Here is a 24,405-nt window from a genome sequence, read left to right as displayed (position 1 = left end):
GTACAGCATTATCGTCAATCATCCATTGCCACCATCACACAGAAATTCTGAACTGCAACAGGATCTACTCCAAGCACCATTACTGTTTGGCGCAAGGTGCGGCAACTTGGTTTCCATGGCCGAGCAGCTGCCCATAAGTCAAACATCACACAGAAAAATGGCAAACGCCGCCTCGTGTGGTGCAAGGAGCATCGAAACTGGACCATAGAACAGTGGAAAACAATTGTGTGGAGTGATGAATCACAGTACACAATGTGGCGAATGCCTGGTGAACGACATCTACCAGCCTGTATAGTGCCGACAGTGAAATTCGGAGGTGGCGGGGTTACAGTGTGGTCATGTTTCTCGTGGAGGGGGCTTGGCCCCCTTGTTGCGGTTTGACGACAACAACGTCCCACTAATGGACTGACCTGCGCAGAGTCCTGATTTGAAACCCATAGAACATCTCTGGGATGTTTTGGAATGCCAACTTCGTGCTAGACCACACCGATCCACATCAATACCTCTTCTCATTTTGGCGCTCTGCGAGGAATGGGCTGCCATTCCTCAGGAAACCTTCCGGCACCTGATTGAAAGTATGCCTGTGAGAGTGAACGATGTCATCAAGGCTAAGGGTGGGCCAACACTGTATTGAATGCCAGTGTTCCCGATGGATGGTTGCCCAAACTTGTACTTTATTTTCAGGTGGGTGTCCGGATACTTCTGATCACATAGAGTAGATACATACTATTAGAAAGTTGTTCTGGAACATTCTAGCAGGTGATTTTCCCTTGTCAACTGTACTTTCACCTGAAAGGTTAATCATTTTCTTCCATATGGAATGTGGTTGTACTCTTTATCTCATGCTCTTTTCCTTCCTTCTTCTCTCCTCTTTCTCTCTTGCCTTTTCCACTCTTTCTAACACCTTCTTCCATTCTTTGTTTATCTTCAGTTCCCTATTCCAGTTTATTGTGTCTTCTTCACCTTTCTTCTCTATTTCCTTGGCCTCCTTCCATTATCTCACTAGTTTTCTCTTCTCCCTTGCCTCCTATCTGCTTAGCCTCATCCCACTCTATGTCATGTCCTGTTTCTCTCCTGTGTTTAAATATCGCATTTCTCTCTCTCTTAAGTCATACACCATCCCTATGTAGTTTCAACCTGTCTTTCAGCCTCTTTTTCGTTTCTCCTATGTACACACTCTGACATTCTTTACATTTCACTTCATACATAATCCCTTTCTCTTCCTCTTCTCTGTTTTCCTTTTTCTTGTTTGCATTCTTCGCTATTCTTAAGATGCTTCTCCCTCCCCTCCTGTAAGTTTTAATGCCCGCTTTCCTAAGCACTTTGCATATCTTTTCTGTGGTCTTCCCCATACTCTTTATTCCAAACCTCCTCTCTTTTTCTTTCTCTTCCTCTTCTTCCCTGCCACTTTTCTTCCTTCTTCTGTTTATGTCCAGTCTATCCTCCTTCTCATAGCCATTCTTTTCCAGCTGTTTCCATAGGCTATTTATTTTGCTTTCTTTTTCACATTCTTTCGTGCATATTTTCTTGATTCTGTCCTCCATATTCTTTATAAAATTTATTTTGGCACCTCACTTACATCACTTCTTTTGTAGCAGAATACCCCTGCTGCACACTTCTTCTGATGCCAAGCAGTTTCAATTCTTCTCCTCGCTTCCTTTTAATCAAAATATATAGGTAGCTTATTTTGTCTTCTTCTTCTATTTCGAGTTTCAATAATATCCCTCTTTCTTCATCTTAAACTTCTTTGGCAAATAAGTCGAGGTGCCTCTTCGTTTCCTTCCATATGCCAAAACAATTGTCCACATATCTGCAAAACAGAATCATTTTGTCACCTCCTTTTTCTACTACTTTCTTTTCCCATTCATTCATAACCAATTCAGCCAATGCTGGGCTTAGGCTAGAACCTATATTCAGTCCTTCACTCATTAACATTATTTTATCCCCCATTATACTGTAACCGTTGTTCCAAATGGTTTCCAGTGCCTTCACTACCCTTTCACTATCCCATTCTCCTATAATTTCTTGTCCCATTCTCTTTTTAACAATGTCCGAAACGTATCCCCTCTTAATGCTCGGGAACATACTTTTCATGTTTAATCTAAACATTGTCGTCTTCATCTCATTCAACTTAAGTCCTTTTATGAGTTCCACTTGTTCATTGTTCTTAACTGCTCTGCTTTCTTGCTGAGTTACTAACACTTCAATAACTTTCTTTAATTTATTTTCCAAGGGTTCCAAAATATTGTTTCTGCAGTCCATTACTGGTCTCAACTTTATCTCCTCTTTGTGTATCTTTGGAAAGCCTTTCAAACTTGGTAGTCTTCCTGTCTCCTTTATGCACTTCTTGAATCCTCTCCTCCTACAGTCTTGTATGACCCTTTCTCTTATAGTTTGTTCTTCTTCTGTTCCACAAATTTCCTCATATCTGTTCTCTTTTAGGTCCTCATACTTCCTCTCGTACCGTTCTCTTTCCATCACCACAACTGCTCCTCCTTTATCTGCCTGCTCTATCACCACATCACTTCTTGTCTTGATTTTCTTCATCTCTTTCCTTTCTTTGGGACTCAAATTATCTACTTTTCCTTGTTTTTACATTTCTTTCTTCAGTATGGCTGCTGTTCTTCTAATCTTCTCTTTCTGGTTCCTCTTTTATATGAAGCACTGCTTCTTCAATGTCATATATAACTTCTTCATAATCTACATTTCTTTCTTTAACTTTGAAACCTCTTCCTAGTTTTAAAAAAGCTTCCTTTTCTTTTGATAGGTCTACATTCCCTATTACCACAACTAAACGTTATGTTTAGTTTATGTTTTATAATAAAATAAATTTCTGCCTTGGTCAGCATATTGAGTTTTTCATATCGAAACAAGGCTTAATGGTGTTATACAATATTTAATTGTGGCGACACAATAGGTTGTATTAATAAAAATTCAGTAGGTGTTCATGACCATGTACTTCGACGACAACTGAATAAGAGCTCAAGAAGTGAGCGACATGCATTGTACATAAGTGCATCTTAGTTTCTGAGAACTTGTTCTCATTTATTCACATCAGAGTGTGAGCACATGCTCTTGACTGGAGCACAAACCCACTGAATTAAGTTAATGCTCCAAATGATTTAGTAAAGAGCATCCTCAATTTTATTCATACAATCCAATAGGTGTCAAGGTAGTGTGTGTCAGATGAACAAAAAGAGAAAAAGTTGGGAATGAGTAATTTCAGTGAATGTCTCGGCCCCTATGAAAGTATCGCCATGCACACTTTTAAATTAATATTATTGTAAGTTTATAAAGAAGTAGATGTAAAAGTTATCTTGCTCAATATATTGGTGCTGCGATAATTTCCTTAAATTTTATACTTATCACTTAAAAACATATATTGCATAAGATTTATTTGTGATGAATTGATATACAAGGTACCCAGGCCCATTTGATGAAGTGATTCTCGAGGTATATCATACAGTTAGTTCCCTTCATTAAGAGAGATAAAAATATTTTCTAAAACTAAAAACTAAATTCCATGGTGCAAGAGCCCTCTAAAGGCAGGGGCCACCCAAGTGGGTTCTCATTGGATGACATGTGGTCAGTGCAAAGTCCCATCATTGCTGTTTCCTGGCTTTGGAGACCAGAATCCACTATTTCTTATTTTCAAGGAGTTCCCCAATTGTCCTCACGATGCTGGGTCAACACTGAAATTTTGGAATCTCTCACTTGGAATCAAACCCTGGTTTGCTTGTACCAAATGCAAGACCATTAACCATTTGGCTACTATGCAGGGGCCCTAAAAATATTCTCAGTATTAGTTAATGCCAATTATAAATTATACTTCATCTTGGTGTTCTGGTTTAGTTAAAGATGTGCATCATTTTTGATATATGGTTCTATTATAACTTCCATTGTATACTTTGTATGCTGTAGGAACTGTACTCCATAAACAGTAATGAACTATAAATTACCAAATAGAACAAAGAAATAAATAATGTTGATTGTAAATTTCTTTGTTCTACTGAGAAACAAAAGATTTTTGTTACAAACGATCATGTGCACTTGAAACAAATTGAATTCAATTTTTTACTCTGGAATGCTCATGAACTCTGGGAGTTGCTTTTTGCATGTGAATTGGAAGTTAGAATTACATTTGTTCCAAACAGCAGTGGGGGATTCTGAAGGGGAGGGTGGTCAGAGATTCTAGCTGCTCCTCTGGTACTTATTAATGTTTACAAGCACAAGAATGTACACTATTCTTCACATCATTGTGGATTAACATACATAGAAGTAGAAGACTAAAATGGAAAGAATTTTTACATTATGTTAAACATGGTTTTACAAGATTAGATGTCTGCCAATTCACAATGAAAATGTGGGAAAAGATACCACATTTGTGATCACTTCATATTTAAATTTGACATTTTTTTCTTCAGTAAGTGTGTTGGTTTATCTTTACATTGTAATTGCATTTTTCTGATTTTAAATCGCTTTTCTGCTTCTTTACGTTAATTGCAATGGTAGGGATGATTAATGATTAGATTGAATTGAAGAAGAGGCATTCAGTAGTTTTCCTTTTACACAATCTGAAATCCTATGAATCTCCTAAAGAGCAGTAAACACACCAGATTCTCATTGCCACAATAGATGCTCAGATGTTCCAACAAAAGAATAAATGCTTATGTGGAATAAAAGTCTTCACGTGACCCAACTGTGAGTTATCCGGGTGTTCTCTTCACTTATTTTTAATTGGGTGAAAGAGAACTGTCAAATTGTGACAAGACCAGACCCTTTTGAGACTTGTCGAGATGAGACTGTAAACAAAAAAAAAGTCTCATCTCATTCAAAACCAAAATAAATTAGAATTTCAAAATTTGCAACTAATGAACATTACTCAGGTTCGAAGAGGTTAGCTTTGATTGTTATTTACACTTAAATTACACATCTCCTAAAATTTTATATGTAGTTATTATTTTGAGATGAGATAAAAACTGTCTCTTCAAGACAGAGGTCGGAATGCTTGAGGTTTAAATATTGAGAAAAGTTCGAGAAGTATTAAATAATTTTGCCTAGGTTTTTTCACTTCTCAAACAAGCATAAAGAAAGCTGCAGTAAATGGTGCACTAATGCTTTGTTATGTTTTTGATTTTGCCCATGTATGAAAGTGAATATTTTTTTCTTTCCAAGTTTACTCTCCCTTGCAACCAGTGTAAACCCCAGTTCAATGAAGGACCACCATAAAATCTTTCAGACGATTCTGTTCATCATGTGAAGACAACACTTAGCCACAGGGACGTAGCTAGGTAAATCAGTTTGGTGGGTCAAATCTGAAATTTGTTCCTATGTAAATATTACCTGAAACTAAAGCTAAACGCCACCACATTTTCATGCATGTTTCTTTGCCCTTTCCATGCAGATGAGATTTGCATATGTCACATTTGAATTACTTACAACGCCCAGAAAATTTTAGAACAATACTAAAAAATATCATAGTAACAAAAATAAATTTATTCCACCTGATTTACACATATAAAACATATCACAGCCATATTCTCCAATTACAAATATACCCTTAGATATACAAAACGAAATAACAAACAATTAACAATATATAGTAAAAAGAAAGTAGATTCATTGATTTAAAATAATTTCATCAATTCACAATGGTCCTTGCTATGAGCTCCTTCATTATTTCATTACTTCCAGCATAGATTGTCTGGACTCGAGCATCAACATAAGCCCTGGCAATAGGAGTCTCCCACATGTAGCCCATTCCTCCATGCAGTTGCACACATTGAGCAACCACCTTATTCTCTAGTTCCGACAGCCTGTAAAATACGAAAAACAACAAATAAATATGAATAATACTGCGCTGACTTTTATTTTGATGCAAGTAGCATCTATTTGTGAGTGTATGGTAGATTGAAATTGTCCTAGAAAAAGTGTTAAAAATTCACATCTTCAATCTTAGGATGCTTTTTCTGGATCTTGGGCCTCCTAGATAGCCTAGTGGTAAAACTGCCACGTTGTAATCAAGGGGTTACAGGATCAATCTGTAGCAGACACAGAGCTTTGCATTGAACTTTAAACCAGGGAGTCGTAACGTAACGAAATGGAACGGTATTTTCAATTACGGTTTCCGTTACGTTACAACCAGAAACAGAATAACTTTTTTCGTGAACAGAAACGTTACCTCAGGTATATGAACATTACGTTACAGGTGTGCATAACGGTACCGAACCATAACTGATCTCTAAAGGAGTAGGTCTTCACGTGACACTTTAACGTTACATCCATTGCCGGCAACCAGTAACGTTACAGGGTAAGAAAGAGGTTCGTCACGTATTGACTAGTAACTTTAGTGTGTGTGGAAAGTGATAGTAACGTTACAATTAACCAGTAACTTAATTGAGGTCACTACTGAAAAAAACGTTACACTCCTTTTTTCAAAGCAACAACGTTATTTATAGCTGGTATCATACAGACGTTCCGATGTGCAATACCGTGTCCGATGCCGTGTTCCGGAGAGAATAACATAGGTCTCTCGTATAATTGTGCTCGTTACTTTTGTAACGTTACAGTTCTTTTCCTCCACAAAAGTCTGTTTCGAAAAAGTGATACACATATCCGTTACGAATAGCAAATACCGTTATCGAAGGCGTTTTCGAAGAAGTCTCATAATTGTTTGATTTTGATTTGCTGTATTTGACTTCGCTTTTTTTTTGCCACTTTTGGCTAATTCTCGAAGATGGTGATTGGTGATAACAATATGAAATTGATGAATGCACACTCACAAACATCCACGCCCAGGCCGGGATTCGGACCCGGGACCCGTAGCGTTCTCATAATTGTGATCGGCAGCATAGTAACATTACAATATTTTGACACCTTGAAAGTCATTAAGTTATAATACGTATTTTCGTTTTGGATGTCAGTGAAAACATTAAATTGTAAAACAAAACGTTTCATTCGGCGTGACAGAATTCTGGTTATCGGAATTTACTGACTAACTATGTATTTATCACAAATATATTTCTTTTCTGCATACTTAATCACTTTACGTGAATTTGTTCTAATTTGAATATCTATGCAAGATGAATTTTAACATGTGCGTTCACTTTATACAATAGGAAAACAAACGTTTGTTGAAGGAAAACGTTTCTATCTATCTATCTATCTATCTCTCGCTCTCGGTTTACATGTGTTACATCAATTAAAAAAAAATACATTATGTTTTTCGATGAGAATGATTCGTTCTTAGATTAAAATGCTGAAGGACGAAACATAAAGGACCAACCATGGTCGAGCCAAAAAGTCATCCGTGCCACGCGTTCGTCCACATAAGCGAGAGGCAAGCTTTTTCCTATCGGAAGACGAAAAATAATTGCTTGCTGCGCGACCTTGAGAAGGCGAACCGAACTGATAGCAGCAGCACCACGCAAATCGGAAAATCTGAAACTTTGTACACGTGACCTTCGATCACGAAGCATCCGAGTAGACAACGCCCTGAGGCGATATGAAAGGCACTTTTAGCCAGTGGCGGCCGGCGGGTACTGTCAACGTGATCAAGAAATCGAAGAAAAAAAACCTCCGCAATGCCTTGGCCCCCCTCCTTGAGGTTGCCCAACTGGCCAAGATGTATATCCTTGTTTGGTAACGTGGAAAACAGTGTGTTTAAGTAATAACACACTAATACGATTCATCTTCACTCACTAACCTATCTTTAAACACTACAGGACACTTCACTAAAAACACAATTACAAGAGGAAGGGAAAGCAAATCTTCTCACCTTCTCCTCCCCCATGCACACGTATTCCAACTGGACGTTGAAAATATTCTACATTTGATGTAAAAAGAAATTGTCGAAATGCCAAAGGAATTTTTACTTTTATATTTTTAAAAAGTCTGGATGGCCCTCTAGGCGCATCTATCTATTATCAAAATGTTCATTTAACTTCGGAAAAATACTAGGTTCGTTTCTCCAAATGTTGGCAGAAAAGTAGATAGTACCTTTTTCACGAATTACTTCCCCAACGGGTCGTACAAATCCGTCGTATTTAGCGACTTATCTCTGAAGATGGCAACGGTGTCAACACTGAGAAAGTTCCCTCGCTGTGCTAAACGGGCACGGCTGGTGTCTTATGGGCTAACCCCATTGGCTAACACCACCCCCTGCCACCTTCTTCCCGGCTTATGGTGCAAAGATTACTCGCTGAGACTTCACCAACCCTCTGCACGCGTTTCAACTTGGTTAGGCCAGCTCTTGGGTGGTGCCGACCGCTGCCTCGCCGAGGATACGAAACAGCTGGCGATGCAGTGAGGAGGTTGGGGCGGTTCATATCTAGTCTGTGGTTGGGGCGGTCGTCACGTCAGCTTGACCGATTGAAAGATTCGAATGTCATTGTCTGTAAACTATCAATGTATTAATTTAACAATACTTGGGCTAGGGGCTAGGTATGCATTTCTTCTGAGGGTAGTGCCATGGCACGGCGGCTCTCCCCCTTGAGCCGCCGCTGCTTTTAGCAAGTAGAAAATACGTATAAAGGATGGAATTTGTGTACGAAACAAATGAAACCGCGTTTGCGCAACTGGTCTGTAGCTAGACAGGGCCTTTGGACTCTGAAGTAGGCAACAATTGTATGGAGAGTGATTCTCAAAACTAAGCGAATAAAAGGACAGTACACGTATTTTACAAGGGCCCTCATCTGCTTACAATTTTGAAAATTACTTTCAGTAATTCGTGCCTTTTTGGACAGGAGATGAATTAAACTTTGTGGTGTAGAAACAGACAGAGCGCCTACCACGTTTGAAAGAAGAGCATAGGCAGACATTAAAGTAATTTTCAAGAATGTAAGAACGACAGTCGACATGGACATTGAGCAACGTGTGACTGAGAAATACAATCGGAACAAAGGACAAGATTCTTCAAGAAACAGTAATTTTATAAAACTTCCTATCATTAACTAAGTTCATCCTTTTATCCTCTTTTGTTTCTTCTACTTTTGTATTGTTCTTGTATCGCTTTTCTGCCACTTGTAGATAATCGCGACTATGAACATTAATGATGATCATATTAAATCTATGAAGGGATGGTTACCAAAGAAAACGCTCATGCCCAGGTGTCTACTCGAACTTGAAATGTTTGGTAGAGAGTTTATGAGTGGATCACTCAACGACTTTGGCTTCGAGGATACTGTTTCAGTTGCAACATGCAGTATAATTACGTTTCTACTACTCTCAATTGACCCAAGCATGTGGTATGTGTCCTTCATTTTACTTAAAAAGCCCCCTTGATACATGAGATACTGCAAATAATTTCAGGCATGCCGTCGAATTCACATTGCCTGGCACTTTTTTTAAACTAAGTAATGAAGTGACGTGTATATTCATATTACGACTAGCTCGAACTAAAAACTCTTGTGGAATACTGTGTATATGTTATCCTTGTTGAAGTGAGGAACTTCATATTTTGCTAAGAAAATATGTATGAAAAAATATGTTTGTAGCTACTAGAAGAATTCAAATTATTATGATGGAATTTCAACTTGCGTATACTCTTCATATAACGTGGTATATAGTTATCGCAGACGAGGTCTTGTTTCGCAGTCAATTTATTTTTAGTTGAGGAACTCGAGAGTAAGTTGCAAATATTTAATGACCCACGTTGTGGTGTGCTGTTCGATTAAGCAGAATTGGAGTGAGAGAAATCATTCAACACGTCAATTTGTAACTGTGAATGCAAGTTTTCTTTGATTTAGCGGGAAATCAGTCTGCTATTGTTGTAAGTAATAAATGGAAACATATACATTTTCTGCTCGAGTAGGAATCCACAGGCGTTATCCAATCAATCAGTTTCTGTGTTTGAAACTTCTGTCTAGGAAAGCTACATAAAATTTGCTTTTAATAACAGCAGCTTCAAAATAACCTATCCATTCTTGTCATGCCAAGTAATGTTTGATTTTGATTTGTTATATTTAACTTTGGTTTTCTGCCACTTTTGGCTAATCGCGAAGACGAGGATGGGTGATGAAATTACAAAATTGACGAAAGGACATCACAAAGAAAAATGAAAATGATGCATAGGCTGGGATACGAACTCGGGACCTGTGGCGTCGTATTGCGATGTGCTAACTGCTCCGCCACGGAGGTCTGCAAAGTTGTATTTGACCATTGTACATTGTTAATGAAATAAAAACATTACATATACAGTGGCTCACATTAGTAACCGAAACGTAGCATTTTGTTTCATTTCTTCACAATATTTCACAATTAACAACATGTACATAAATATAATCCATTGTGAAATATTTATACGCATTTATTAAAGCTATATTCCCTGTTACGTTTTTCTTTTTTTGTTTAATTTTGGGTGTTTCAGCACTTAGGCTATTTTGCACCCGCCACGTTATACTGGGTCCAGCCCCTTACCACAACAAATAACATAACTGTAAGGTCGCATAACTGAAATATGAAAATATTCTGACTTAGGTTAAAAGCTGAGGCTGTAAAGGGGCACTCAGCACACATGACAAAAAGCAGGAGAACATACAGAATTATACTGGCCAGTCGCCAGAGACTTGTTAGTCAGCAAAAGGCAGCCCAGGGTGTACTACGTGGAACTGATTTTGACGATTGGGTGTATGTACTGCGTGGAAGGTCACCCCTTACACCCCTGTTACGTTTTCAAATCTGAAATTAGTTATTTATATTTGGGTGTGAAAAAAAAGATCACTTTAATATTCAGACAAATCTTGAAAGCCTTCTGTTACTGTTACATAGTTTTTTACCGGTCAACTACAATGCGGGGAAAGAACAATTCATGCTACTTCCTGACTACATCTGTTATGAGTAACTGCATTGATCCCTGACTGAAGTACGAGAAAAATGGGTAACAAAACAAAAAAACAACATTTGACGAACGACAGCTATTTATATTTGCCATATCTAACCAAAGGGTGTCGGTACGTGCAAGGAAATTGAAAATGTTAAGTACATGTAAGCGTACCGTGGGTAACGCAATAAAACGTAATGAAAAGCAAAATGAGGTAAATTCCGTATCTCAGAAAATTCAACCAAGATAAATGGGAGAAAGAAATGAAGGAGCTTCGGTATGAAAAATCAAGACCCTTTCCTCACCCCCACCCCCTTCTCAAACCAAGGGCTCTGAAAGCAGCTGTGCAACTTGGAGCAGACATTGGGACTGCTTTACAGACGGGATAAAATGAAATGTACTTCCGTTTTCCTACCAACTCAGAAGCGAGTTGGAAACTCTTCATTGCTCCTGTATAGATAAGAAAGTGGGGGAGGGCAGTAGCAGACAAGGCCACCACGGAAACTTGTTTCCAGCAAGCTTTATGTTGGAGTCTTGGCAGTTTGTGGAAGGATTTTGTGTTCTGCCTTCCCCCCCTCCTCTCTCTCTTTGGATTGAAAAACAGGGTGCGACGATTATGCGATGAAATACGGTAATATATAACGATAAAGCTTTATTTGATTGAAGATGATGATAATAATAATAATAATAATAATAACCCGTGACGCAACGGTCCGTGAGGGCCACGTCCTACCTACCGACTGCCGGCTTCACTTCCACCTGCCGAGGTTGGAATTATGGGGTGACGCGTGGTTAACAAGACAAGTCTTCAGCTAATCTGTGGTCTTCAGTCTTTGCCGGTTTCCATGGCCGCGTCACGCTACTAATTTGTAGCTCCTCAATTTCCTCACGACGGTGGATGGCCACCAACCCCATACACAGGCCGAAATCTCAGAACCAGGGGTTCCGGGTTCGAATCCTGGCCTGGCCATGAATGTTTGATCTTTGCAAATTAGCCAAAAGTGGCACAAAAAGCGAAGTATAATAAAAGAAAATCAATCAATAAATTGTTTATTGTTGGTTGACGTGAATTGTTAATATGCCTAAACTATTAAAATACTCTAATAGCAGGTTTTCTGTTGCAAATTATTATTTGAATTTTGAGGGCATCCATGACGAAGTGCTTTGCATACTGCTCTATGAAACTGGAGACCCTATGATCGATTGATTGATTGATTTGCTTTATTTTAATTCGCTTCTTGTGCCACTTTTGGCTAAACGCGACGATGAGGATGGTCGATGAAATGATGAAATTAATGAAGGGACACTCACAATGAACACCGAATGAACACAATGCCAAAGCCGGTGTTTAAGCAAGCTGTGCTAACCACTCTACCACGGAGGCCGGAATCCTTCTTAATGTATAGGAGAAATCGTTCTTTGACATCGAACTAAGAACAGTTAATATGCGTCACCTCGGAGTTATTATATTTTAAATTTCGAACAATCAATTGAGATTTATTCTTCACCATTATTTTGTCCACATCAAAACTTCCACACAATAAGATCAATTACACTAAGGACAACAGCATTAGAGTCTATGCTTTAAGGAATGATTAAGCACACAACGATGACGGAAAATAATTCACATGATTAAAGTGATGCATTACATCAGTGAAACATAAATTTTCGGTCATGAAGAAAGATTGAAAAACGCAGGGACACAATAATCGATGTGTTTATTTATTTTATTTCGCTTTTCTTCCACTTTTGGGTAATCACAAAGATAAGTATGAAAGGTGTGTTAAGATGAAATTTGTGAAAGGACAACTACAAACGTAAATGGATAGGACACAGTCCAAACCCCACAGACCATTATACTGACCTTATGTCATGACGCCAGATCCTCGTTAGTGTGCAAAATGCACTCCATGGTCACAATGACGTAAGCATTCGTAGAATTGATTTGTATATCATTCTTTCTTTTTTTCAGAAAAACGCGAGCTAAACTATTGCGCGTTCTGTGATATGTTCATTACTTCTCAGGAACACTCGCGGCCTTCAACCAGTTTTATCCTTAAACAAAATTGCGGGTTAGGATGTTAACAGATACTTCAAAGACAATATCCAAAAAATTACTTGTCACATACGCAGAATGTAAAACATTTTTATTTTCTCGTTTCTTCTACATCCTTGGGGAGTAAAGACGGCTGGAGCGTGGTGCTGGTCATATGACCTCCAAAATGTCCGAACTCGAGAATATGCGACACCCTACTGCCACAAACCCTTAAATGTGCCTTCATGGCACGGTTCTATACGCACGACGAACTTTACCTTACCTTTACTACTACTAAGTACTCATGCCCGGAATTTTTGTATTTTTGATCCCTCATTATGTCTCCATTGCTAACCTGTTTCATTTCCAGTCATGACAGCAATTAGTCGATGCAATAAAAATACGTCAAACTTAAAATGAAACAGGTGTCGGCGCGCGCACACACACACACACACACACAAACACAAACTCAAGGAGAGAGAGAAAGGCGGGGTTGGGGTGGGGGAGGAACACAAAATCCTTCCACAAACTGCCAAGACTCCAACAAGACGCTTTGCCGGAAACAAGTTTGCATGCTGGCCTTGTCTGCTATTGCCCTCCCCCACTTTCTTATCTATACAGGAGCAATGAAGAGTTTCCAACTCGCTTCTGAGTTGGTAGGAAAACGGAAGTACATTTCATTTTATCCCGTCTGTACATCCGAAATGGTAATCTGGCGGTTAAGAAAGCAACGATGAGTATGAGCGACGAAATGGTGAAACTGATGAAGGGACAATCACAAAGAACACTCCTGCACAGGTCGGGATTCGAAACCGGAACCCCTGGCGTCGTAGCGTGCTGTGCCACTCTACCACGTAATATTTTTTATGTACTCATTTTTAGCTACTTCCTTTGTTCCTTATTTTATTAAGTGTATCCGAATATTAATGTTGCTGCTATGTAAAGTCCAACGTTCATAATTTAATATCTGACTAAATTGTATTTTTTCAAAATTGTTCCACTTTGTATCACACATCTACGATACCGAAGATATTTTTTTAAAAAAAATTCTAACGTTCCTTCATTTAAAATGTGTCTGACATGCCTTAAAATGAAAACGTCTTATCTGGCCAAATATTCGAGAGTCTACCTATTTAGCGAAGCGTTTTTCTGTTGTTTGCGACGTGAACAACGTAACGTCTCGAAGGTAGTGAAGTATAAAGACATTTGTAGACATGTGAGCACTTTTGTTATCATATTCACTGATTGTAAATGTCAAATGATGGGGAATTGCAGAATTACGCCTGTTTATTTGATGGAATTCTAAGTGAAAAAGAAGAGAGGAAATGGAGATATTAATACTAACATTTATTGAACGTTTTATCCTGGATGCGAACCCGGCTTCTTAAAGGTAAGTGATCTCACTTTGTATTTGTTGAATATGTATTTAGTGTACACATTTGTGCCTAATAAAGAAGTCCAAGAAAAATGTATTTTTTAGCTAATACGTTTTAGAATTATTATTTTTTTAAGTATTTGTAGGTGTGTTTTACAACAAAAGAGCATTTCGGTATCAAAGCAGAGGGACACAAGAAAGAAAATGCAAGGGCATTAAATGAAAACTCCTTAACTTCATTAGGGGTAACATCTGAAATAAATAAATCAATAAATAAATCTAAGCGTACATATGGTGAGACATGAATCCATAGGGACAAAAGTATATTTTTGGTGAAATGGATTAGAATCACTGCGTGCACCCTAGAAAGTTTGATAAAACACCTCAAGTGTTTTTCTTAAGAGAAGTGTAATACTACCAAATAGGACCTCTGGCAAGAAATCGCTAATAGGCGGTGTGTGCCAAACAAAGAAGACGACGACAACCTATCTCCAGTTCTCAAGGGCATTTAGTGGAATGAGTGATTATAAAGTTTTATTTTGGATTTGTTCAGTAATATGGTGCAGGCGATAATCGTTCAGGTGTGTATATGTATATGATTAATTGAATTAGGTTATTTTACTTACCTTTTTGTCATTTTAGTATATATATATACTAAAGCAAGATATATATATATATATATATATATATATATATATATATATATATATATATATATCTTGCTTTAACCCACGGAAATAACTATTTCTGCTTCTGCATTTTTCAGCAGTGTACAAATACGCCACAAGCTGCTTCTACATGGAGCCAATCAGATTCGCAGTGTTCGATTTAAGGGAGGGGTAGGAGGTTAGAACTACATTTTACAGCGGAGGTAGATGAAGAAATTGGGATCCTTAAAACTAGCGTGAATGGGAATCTCGGTCTTTTACGATTGGTTACAATGGAAGGAGAAGGTTCTTCGCTATCCAAGGGAAGAAAGAGAAAAAATCCCGTTCGCATGTTTTTCTCCTTTGATGACATACGACGAGAATCTCACTGTCTTATTCCGGGCTGCGGAAAGAAAGTTGCGGTAAGTGCAATCTTCGGGCAGGTTGAAATGTTTCAGTTCTCGCCGTAAATTCCGTTATTTAGGATTTCAGGATGGGACTTATCTTAACTTGTCGAATCTCATAGCCGTCCTAGACCGAAGCCACCTTGATCGTGTTATTACTATTTAAACATCATAAGTGTTTTCTATCTTATAAGTTACATTCTTCCTCTCAATTGTTCTGCCAGTGAGGGTCAACGTAGAGAACGTGGTCTCGAAAAAGGAAACTGAAAACAGCTCGTCTAAATGTCGGAGAGCCTTAGTTTAGAGTGCAATGGGGTTATACGTCGTATAGAGCGACCACAAGGGGAAAAAAAACGCCGAAAAGTGTACGCACAGATTTTCCTTCTTCCATTCAGCTCTGGCCATAAGAAAGCATGCTTTACTGTGCCCCTCTCCTCCACGCGAGAGTACGGTGCACGCGAGCCGCGAGTCTGCTCAGGTTTATATCCTTGTGGTCCCACAGTAGTTTCTGTTCATTTCTGCAGGAATTCAATCTTATCATAAAAAACTAACTAAACTTTTTGCTCTGATTGTCGTGGATTAAAAAAATGTTAGGATGCAGGCGAAAGGAAATGGAAAATAATTAACGTTTGTAAATTACACGTAGGATTGTGCACGAGTGCACTCTTGCTCACACATCACATTCTGCTATGAGCCAGCGTATTTAAAGGTGCTTGAAGACTATGGGCAGATCTTTTCATGTCTGCAGGTTTGCCTTGGGAAAATTCAAATGCCTAGTTTCAATACATTAATTAATTTAACTTTATTTGGGATTCTATGAAATTATTTGCATGGAGGTGCATATAGAAACGTTCATTTCATCATGTTAACGTTTGAAAGCAACTGATATAGTCTGACCGTGGGCAATAGTTGCTTCGGCATTTCAAAACTCGGCTCCATATGCATGTGTGGGGGGTAGAGGAGTATTTTATTTCCTATTTCGGCAATTTTACGTAGCTTTCCTACCTCTTCAGTTATTTACTATGTTGAGGTTGAATAGATATTGGGACAAACTCAATGGTACGTCCATACCTTAGCCAGGGTTTCAAATAGCAGCTTAGCTGATCAGTCACGGAGCAGGCAACGACTTTAGTCTTTACGGTGTTCTTCAAGCAGCAATTTTAGTATGGTGTCTTGATACTAATTTTTTCATGGCCATTATTTTGTTGGCCGTGACGATATAAGTTGTTATTGAACATTGTATCTAAAACTCAAAGTTTGCTGATTTACGTGAATGCTGAACTCTTACTCCAAATTGAAATGAATGCAATACTCCTTGACTACTAAAAAGTGATAGCGATACTTGAAGTGAAGGTCGGCTTCCCCGATGTCGCAGTGGTAGCGTCGTCGCCTTGTATTCCAGGGGTCCCGGGTTCGATACCCGGTGGAGGCACACAGTGGTTCGGATCCAATTTTATAAACTGTAGGTTCAGTTCCGATTAGCCTTACTGTGCATAAAGTCTGACTGTTAAACGTGACTCAGTCTTACAGATAAGAATTAGAAGTGGAAAAATGTCGATTTACTTCAAATACCCTTCAGAGGATTTTTTTTTTAACAAAACTGAAAACCGCATTTTTGTAGTTACGTTCGTCTGATTCCCGTAGGACGATAGGTGAAATACGTTTCCCGAGAAATATTTGAAAGGAGTTGTGTTAAGATGTCAAGCATGTAGCCCACAGCCATGCTGTATGATGAAAGCATAGAGGATAAGCCCCACACTTAATCTAGGTTCACAACAAAGATAGCGACTGAGAGGCCTAGCGTAATGAAAGGCAAGGAAAACTGTTAATCATTGGAAGAGACAATGAGTTTCATGTTTAGATCATTCTATCATATGTATAATTAATGAAATTGCTTATAAAAATAAAAAATGGTACAAAATGCTTCAAAGTAATTGAAAATATCGTCTCCAGGAAAAACCGAGAAAAGGAATACGCCCATTCAAACTGCAAACCTCGATTTGCATACTATATAGAAGGAATTTCCACCACATACTTGAAATTAGTTTGAGAAAATCTAAAATACGAGGAATCCCTATTCTCGTGTTGCTATTTCCTGTCAAATAAGAGGCTGTTGCGGTCTACTTCCGCGCTATACATTGAAGAAACAACGCTTTATACTCCGAAGTAGATACCAATGGTTCATGGACGCCCGCATTTTTTTTCAGGGAAGGGCAAGCAAGGTAGTTTTTTCCAGGGGGGGAAACAAGGTGCATGTCCTACACCATAAGTGTTGTCTTTTAAAAAAAAACATTACTTTAATTTGAAGTTATGTTCATGCAATAATTAACATATATTATTGTAGCTGAAATGACATTATATGTGATATATATATATATATATATATATATATATATATATATATAATTTTTGGTTGACTTTCATTTTCCAGGGGGGTCGTCCACCCCTTGCCCCTCTTTCGGACGTCCTTGCAAAGGTTCTATTTTTATTTCGCGTCTACCACTGTTAATCGCGATGATAAAGGATGCGATAGATGATGGAAGTGGTATAAAGACAATATCTTCTAGTCCAGGTTCTAATCAGACTTTAGACTTCGCATTGTATTACGCTAATTAATTTGCCACGGGATCGGCTACTTTGTGTTTGTCTGCTCATCAAATGATTAATTAGTTATTCAAACTCTATAGGTAGCAAAGCGATATAAAATAACGAAACGGAAAAAATCCACTTGACGTCTTGTAGTACTATCATCAACCTACAATTTCATGCTCACAAATCCACACAGGAAACTTCTTGTGGCATTAGTTTTGCGGAATGGCCTTGGGAAATAAAGATCGCCCATTTCCTTGTTCAGCTCTAGACAATTCAGGTGCCTTATCGAAGCTGCTCTTGAGCACGCAGGGTTTCTAACCTACTTCGCCGTAATTCAGTTGTTGTATCTTGATCAATATGCTGCATTGAACATTCCACTCAGAAATCCCATCCTATTCAACAGGGCGAGCTCACTACCATCCACTATGTGTAGGGTATTCTATAGTATTTTAATCAGGCGTAAAAAGTGCTGGGATTCCAATTTGTGACTAATCTCCATACATTAAGCATATTGTTATATAATGACAGTTAGTGGTCTCCATATATTTACGTATATGGGTATATTGTACGAATACACAAACTCGCACATAGATTTTACTTTGATATTAATTCTTTCAGTATGAATAAAACTATTTTCTTTATAGGGAGATCATAGTGGTAACCTAGAGAAACATATCAAGCGGAGGCATCAAGATAAGCTGTCATTTCTGCAGAAGAAGAAAATGAGAAATGCTATCTCTAGTAATCCGAAAGCCAATATTCTCCTAAATGTAAAGATGACCGCAGACATCCTCAGGCAGTCTTGCATCCGACTCATCTCGGAGCACGGACGTCCTTTTTCACTGATGAATGACCAAGCATTTCAAGATATAGTGAATCCTCTTTTGGAAGCGATGCCAGCTTCTGACAGGTGCGTATTTTCATCAATGTCGTCAGATTGTCCTTTACATGTATTCCTTAGTATGTTCACATTGTATACGAATGAAATTATTTTCATTGTTAGTAACGGACAGTCTTAATCAGTGTTCGGAAAGTTACTAGAGTCAGTTGCTTGGTTGAAAAAGTAGGTTCGGTGCAGCTACTCAATTTAAGAATAACTTACTTTTGCAGTTACTTTCTGTTGGATATTTTATTGCGAAAAATTGAACACACCCAATGATCATTAATTACAAGAAAATAAATATTTAAGAAATTTTATTTTGGATTTTATGTCTGTGGTATGTCATCGCATTGTAATATTATGACAACAATCAAGATTAAACCAAACACTGAAGTTTTAATGAGCAACTAGAAATGACGAATTGCAACAAAGCGTGGATGTCCTAAATTCAAAATGGAACGAAGCCCAGCTTTCTTGCCTTAGTAGGAGATTCCGAAAAAAAAAAGGAAACAAAAGCGTCCAGAAAAGAAATAGTTGGAAGCTAAACTACCCCTCTAAGAGAAAGGCCCTTAAATCAATTTGACGTATACAAACAAGACTAATTATTCAAATGCCAACAACTCTAAGCTGATTTTTCAAAGGATGACGCTTGGTCCGCGCATAGTCCATCGCAGCTATTTCTGGCTTTCAAGACAGAACCCACTCCTTAACTAGCTCAACTACTGTCCTCGCGTAGCTGGGCAGGACTGAAATTTTGGAGGGCTCCCACCAGGAATTTAACCCTGGACCGCTAGCGCCAAATGTTAAATCACTAATAATTTGGCTACGCGGGAGCCCATAGTTGAAACAGTGTTGCGAAATTTAACTTTTTCCCCCAACGCTACAAATTTTAAAGTTAAAAATTTGTCTTAAAGAATAGTAAAAGTAACGTCATAAAGTTACATCTATTGCAAAAATGAAACTCTGCTACGGTTACAGCTACCTTCTTTAGTTAGAATTCCTTAGAAATTCATTTCAGGTTACTTCAAATACATTGATTTTATTGATCCAGCCTCATGTAATGAAGGTAGAGAGTTCTGTATATCCTTACAATGTTTAGAAGGAATGCAATTACGTTAAGTTAGTTTTTCAAATAACTGTAAAACTAGTTACTCACTGACATAATCATGAGTAATTTCAACTGCAACAGTTACTCTTTGAATAAGTAAACTAAGTATAACTGTCTGGAAAAGTAATTTTCTGAAGACTGATATGTATGAGACACATTTTTTCATCAAATGATATTTAACACACTTTTGTACACTCAAACAAAACTAATTAATATAAAGTTTTCAAATATTATGTCAAATTTTCCTCAATTTTACAAAGTTGTTACATATACAGTGCGTTCGTTTTAAACTCTTATAACACAGGTTAGGTCGGAATATGTAATATAAATACTGTATAATTGTCTGCATGCTAGACGTTACGGGACGAAAGTGCCGGCATCTGTCCCATATCACGTGCTAACTCTGCGCAGAGACAAAACAAACTCACTGTACTCCATATGCCTAGAGACAGGTTATGCTAACATTCTGTAGCTTTCCAGTGCTGGATGGAACTGAGCATGCAGTACAACTTATTTAGATATCCCCTATATACTATTGTTAATATATTTTAGAAAATAAAAAAAATATAGGTGTCACATATATCCTTTTCACAGCCTTAGGTATATCTGAATGAAGCAAAAAGACCTATTGCCAAAGCCCAGTGCTGTGACCAGGGAGGGTGGTGTTATAACTTCCTCATTAGTTCAAACTTTACTAAAGAGCGTTGATTGCATCAAATAACACTGTTTATTGCATGCAAGCTGCGTTAGTTTCTAGACACACTGATAGAGGTTAACCTATTATGGTTTTAAATAACAATCTTTTTCACTTTCACCAAAAAAGTGTTCTGCTTTCTCATATTTGTAGCATTTGCCTAGTTGATGAAAGCTTGATAATATAATTAATTCATACTATTTGAAAAATATTTTTAAGAATTTTAATTCTATTTTGGGTTTGAAACAAATGTCTTGAAAATTTCAAAAATCAAGAAACAACTTATCAATTAAGGATGAAAGCAAATTTTATTCTCTGCAGGTTTATCGTGAACAAGGAAGGTGTACGGAACATGCTATTCAGTCAGGCCCAGCAGATCAGAGAAACAATACGCGGCGAAATGGAGGGAAAATTGATACATCTAAAAGTTGATTCTACTTCGAAAAATGGACGATCATTCTTTGGTGTCAACGTTCAGTTTGTTGTAAATGGGGCTCTCCAATTGCGTACTTTGTCAGTTCAAGAGTTATTTGTGTCTCAAACAGGTAGCAATTTGCGTTACGAATTGTTGAACATTCTGGATAAGTATAATGTGCCCGTGGAGAATATATATAGTTTAACTACAGACACTGGAGCAAACATGATTAAAGCCGGGAAACTTATTGGGGAAGATCAAGAAACACAGATGTCTAATATTTCTCAAGACACTTACGAAGATGAAGATATTGAAATGGAATTGACGAGTAAAGATTATCGTCTCCAATCCGTTCGTTGCGCGTCGCATACTCTTCATTTAGTCGTAAATGATGCTCTCAATTCCATTCCTGAAGTTAAGGATATTATTGTGACATGTCAAGCAGCATGCCGTGTCTTACGATCGCCTACAGCACGGCGTCAATTGAATGCAGAATCACTGCCGGTACCATCCCTTGATGTCCCGACAAGATGGAACAGCACAAATGATATGCTCCAGTCACTTTTTACACTTAAAAAGTTCATAGGGGATTACTATCAAGAGCAAGTTAAAATAAAGCAAGAAGACTGGATATACATTGAGGCTATTTTGACGTCACTGGAACCAGCCAAAGTAGCCACAAAGAGGCTGCAAGAAGAACAGATTCTACTTGGCGACTTCTACGGGATATGGCTGGAGTGTCGCCTTAAAACATCAACAATCAACACAGACCTTGCACGCCACATAGTAGAGGGCATGGACAAACGAGAAAAACAAGCATTATATGTCAATAACGAAGAGAGACTTCCATCATTATTTGAGTATCCAGGATTTCTTGCTTCTATTTACATGGATCCCAGGTACTTTTCTGTTTTAAGTGAAGAAAACATCCATGTGGCGAAGGTGTATCTCCAGAAGTTGTGGTTAAGACTTGAACACATGAAATCCTTATCAGTGTGTGGAGAGGTAAAGAAACAAGAAGATTCCAGCACTGAAGATGATGACAGTGACCATGTCACAAACTACTTAAAGAAACAAGATTTATTGCGGCGGAATACCATATCTGCACCAAAGTTTAATATTGCGTCATTATTGGACACTTACTTTGTTTCAACTCGAAGACTGAAAAGGACTGAAAATGTTCTAAATTTCTGGGAAATTAGAAAATCAAGTTGTCCCGAATTGTACATTTTGGCTTGTATTGTTCTCTCTACTCCTGCAACACAAGTTAGTGTCGAGAGACTCTTTTCATCTCTGAAATTCATACTAAACCCACTCAGGTGTAATATGGCAACCGAAATTATTGATGACATACTTGTTATTAGAAATAATTATATTTTCATGAAAAAAAATCTAACTAAATCTTCATTAAAAAGCAATCTCAGAAATAGCAGCACAGAATTGACTACAAACATTGTAGCAAACTTTGTGGAATCCAATGATACACCACAGAAAGATCTTGTACAACATGTTGAAAATGTGGGGAATATTACTGTCTAGATTAATAATGTATATAATTACTTGATTTTTTTTGTGATCTTATAGTTCATTATACATAAGTAGCTGTAACCAAAGAAAATCTTTTCAGAGGTTCCATAAGAAGTAATTTAATTAAAAGAACAATTTTGCTCGTACTTGTTTAATGTTTCCTAGTAATTAATAAATTTAGTTTTGAGTAGCTGTCTTACCTGTTCACAAAATTGCACAGATATACTGATGTTATACAAGAGTATGAAATATATTTTTATTCATGTCAAATTTGTGGAATTCTGTTTAGTTTTAAATTGACACCTGAAGGAAATGACAGTGTATTTGCTTTGTTTTGAAAGATACAAAATTTCTCTAGTTTTTTAAGTAATAAGGTCTTTTTTTTTCCTTGTTTTAGAATTTACCTTGGAATGATTAAGAGAATAATAAAGATATTCAACAAAATTTTAAAAACTGTTTCAATATATACTTTTCAGAACCTCCGTTCTATTCTTATGCTTATACAGTACGAATGCATACTTTAAATATATGTATATTTACATTTTTTTAAAAAAAATTGAGCTTCGATGTTGTAGGGAGTTGAATATATGGCAAATATTGTTATTCCTTGGTTGGTGAACAAATCCTAATTTTTTTTTATTGTATTAATTCCCATGATATCTGTTTCTTTGTGAGAGATTAGTGTAAATTTTTAGATTTTTTATGATAAATTTGACAGCCATTTTAGAATGTACCTCAAAATGTAACATTTAGAGCACATTACTCAGGAACACCACTCAATAACAGACGTTACTGTTAGCCTCCTAATATGTAACCTAAAATCAATTCTTGTTTTTCAAACACGCTACTTCCTAAGGTTAAGTTTAGTTCTCTTGTTATAAAATTCTCTTAATAAAATATCAAAAAATGGCAACATCATTGTCATTATCTTGTCTAAGTAATTATTGCATGGCATCTGATAAATTATCAAAAGACGCACGCAAATGCAAATTAATGTACATTAATTACCTTGATGGACGCATGTGTCTGCCTGTGTGTGTATCCAAATCAGCATGTTACTTTCTAATGTTCTGGACAATGAGTTTTTGAAGAATGGAAACCGAATAGTCAATCACTCTACTACCAAATCATCCCGTGTAACAGCATGGAATGTAAATGGAGATGACAAATAGCATCCACATATCTTTTGAACTTGACTCATTTTGTTAGAATCAGTCGTTCCACATGTCTTATCGATACCTCAAAAATACTGAACCCACAATTGTAATATTAAAATGGGCTCCAATAACTATCAAAGTTTAATTTTTGCATGGCTGAGTTGGGGTCATGTAAATTCTTGTCCTCGCTAAAGTACAGTATGCGTACGTTGCACAAGACTATATAAAAACAAAGTAAATTTGTTACACACACATAAGTGCGCGCCCGCAATTGCATAGCTGAAAGTCTACTGAACACACACACACATCAACTTTCGAGCACTAACGATGACCATTGCCATAAGCACAATCTCTGGCGTGTGTCCAAACATGCACTTCTATGTTCACTATCTAGTAGTAGCAATTTATGGTAGAAATCAATGGTCACTAAAAGTGCATGTTACAACGTCTGCCCACACCTGGGAGTTAGGAATGGAAGACATCGCCATTATGTTATTAAGTGTCCTGTTCAAAATGTCCTTACTTTTATTTTTAAGAAATTTGCCAGAGAACGAAGCGCGATAGTTTTCAATTACATAGAAAATGATGCACCCCCTCAGAGGAGTAACCACAAATTCTTGTCTGCGGGGGGAGTACTTGGATAAACTATTAATAATAGTAGTAATAATGGCACTATTATTATACGTACACAATTTATATAGCCTATATTAATACATTACATAATGAATTCATTCGCCCCACAACAAACAACA

The 24,405-nt window shown here is 37.5% G+C and overlaps 1 protein-coding gene across 1 annotated transcript in view; it reads right to left on the bottom strand.

Moving 5' to 3' along the window:
* Window positions 1-5,475: 5,475 nt before the first annotated feature.
* The window catches only part of LOC145990308 (long-chain specific acyl-CoA dehydrogenase, mitochondrial-like), a 46,720-nt gene continuing 27,790 nt past the window's right edge, over window positions 5,476-24,405 (bottom strand). Inside the window, exon 8 of the mRNA XM_083126005.1 lies at window positions 5,476-5,816. Coding sequence (XP_082982131.1) covers window positions 5,642-5,816 — 175 coding nt within the window. The 3' untranslated portion in view covers window positions 5,476-5,641. The remainder of the gene's footprint in view (window positions 5,817-24,405) is intronic.

This window comes from Lepisma saccharinum, chromosome 1, assembly GCF_977018435.1.
Source record: "Lepisma saccharinum chromosome 1, izLepSacc3.1, whole genome shotgun sequence".
Taxonomy (NCBI): domain Eukaryota; kingdom Metazoa; phylum Arthropoda; class Insecta; order Zygentoma; family Lepismatidae; genus Lepisma; species Lepisma saccharinum.
This window is presented reverse-complemented; position numbering and strand designations above follow the sequence as displayed.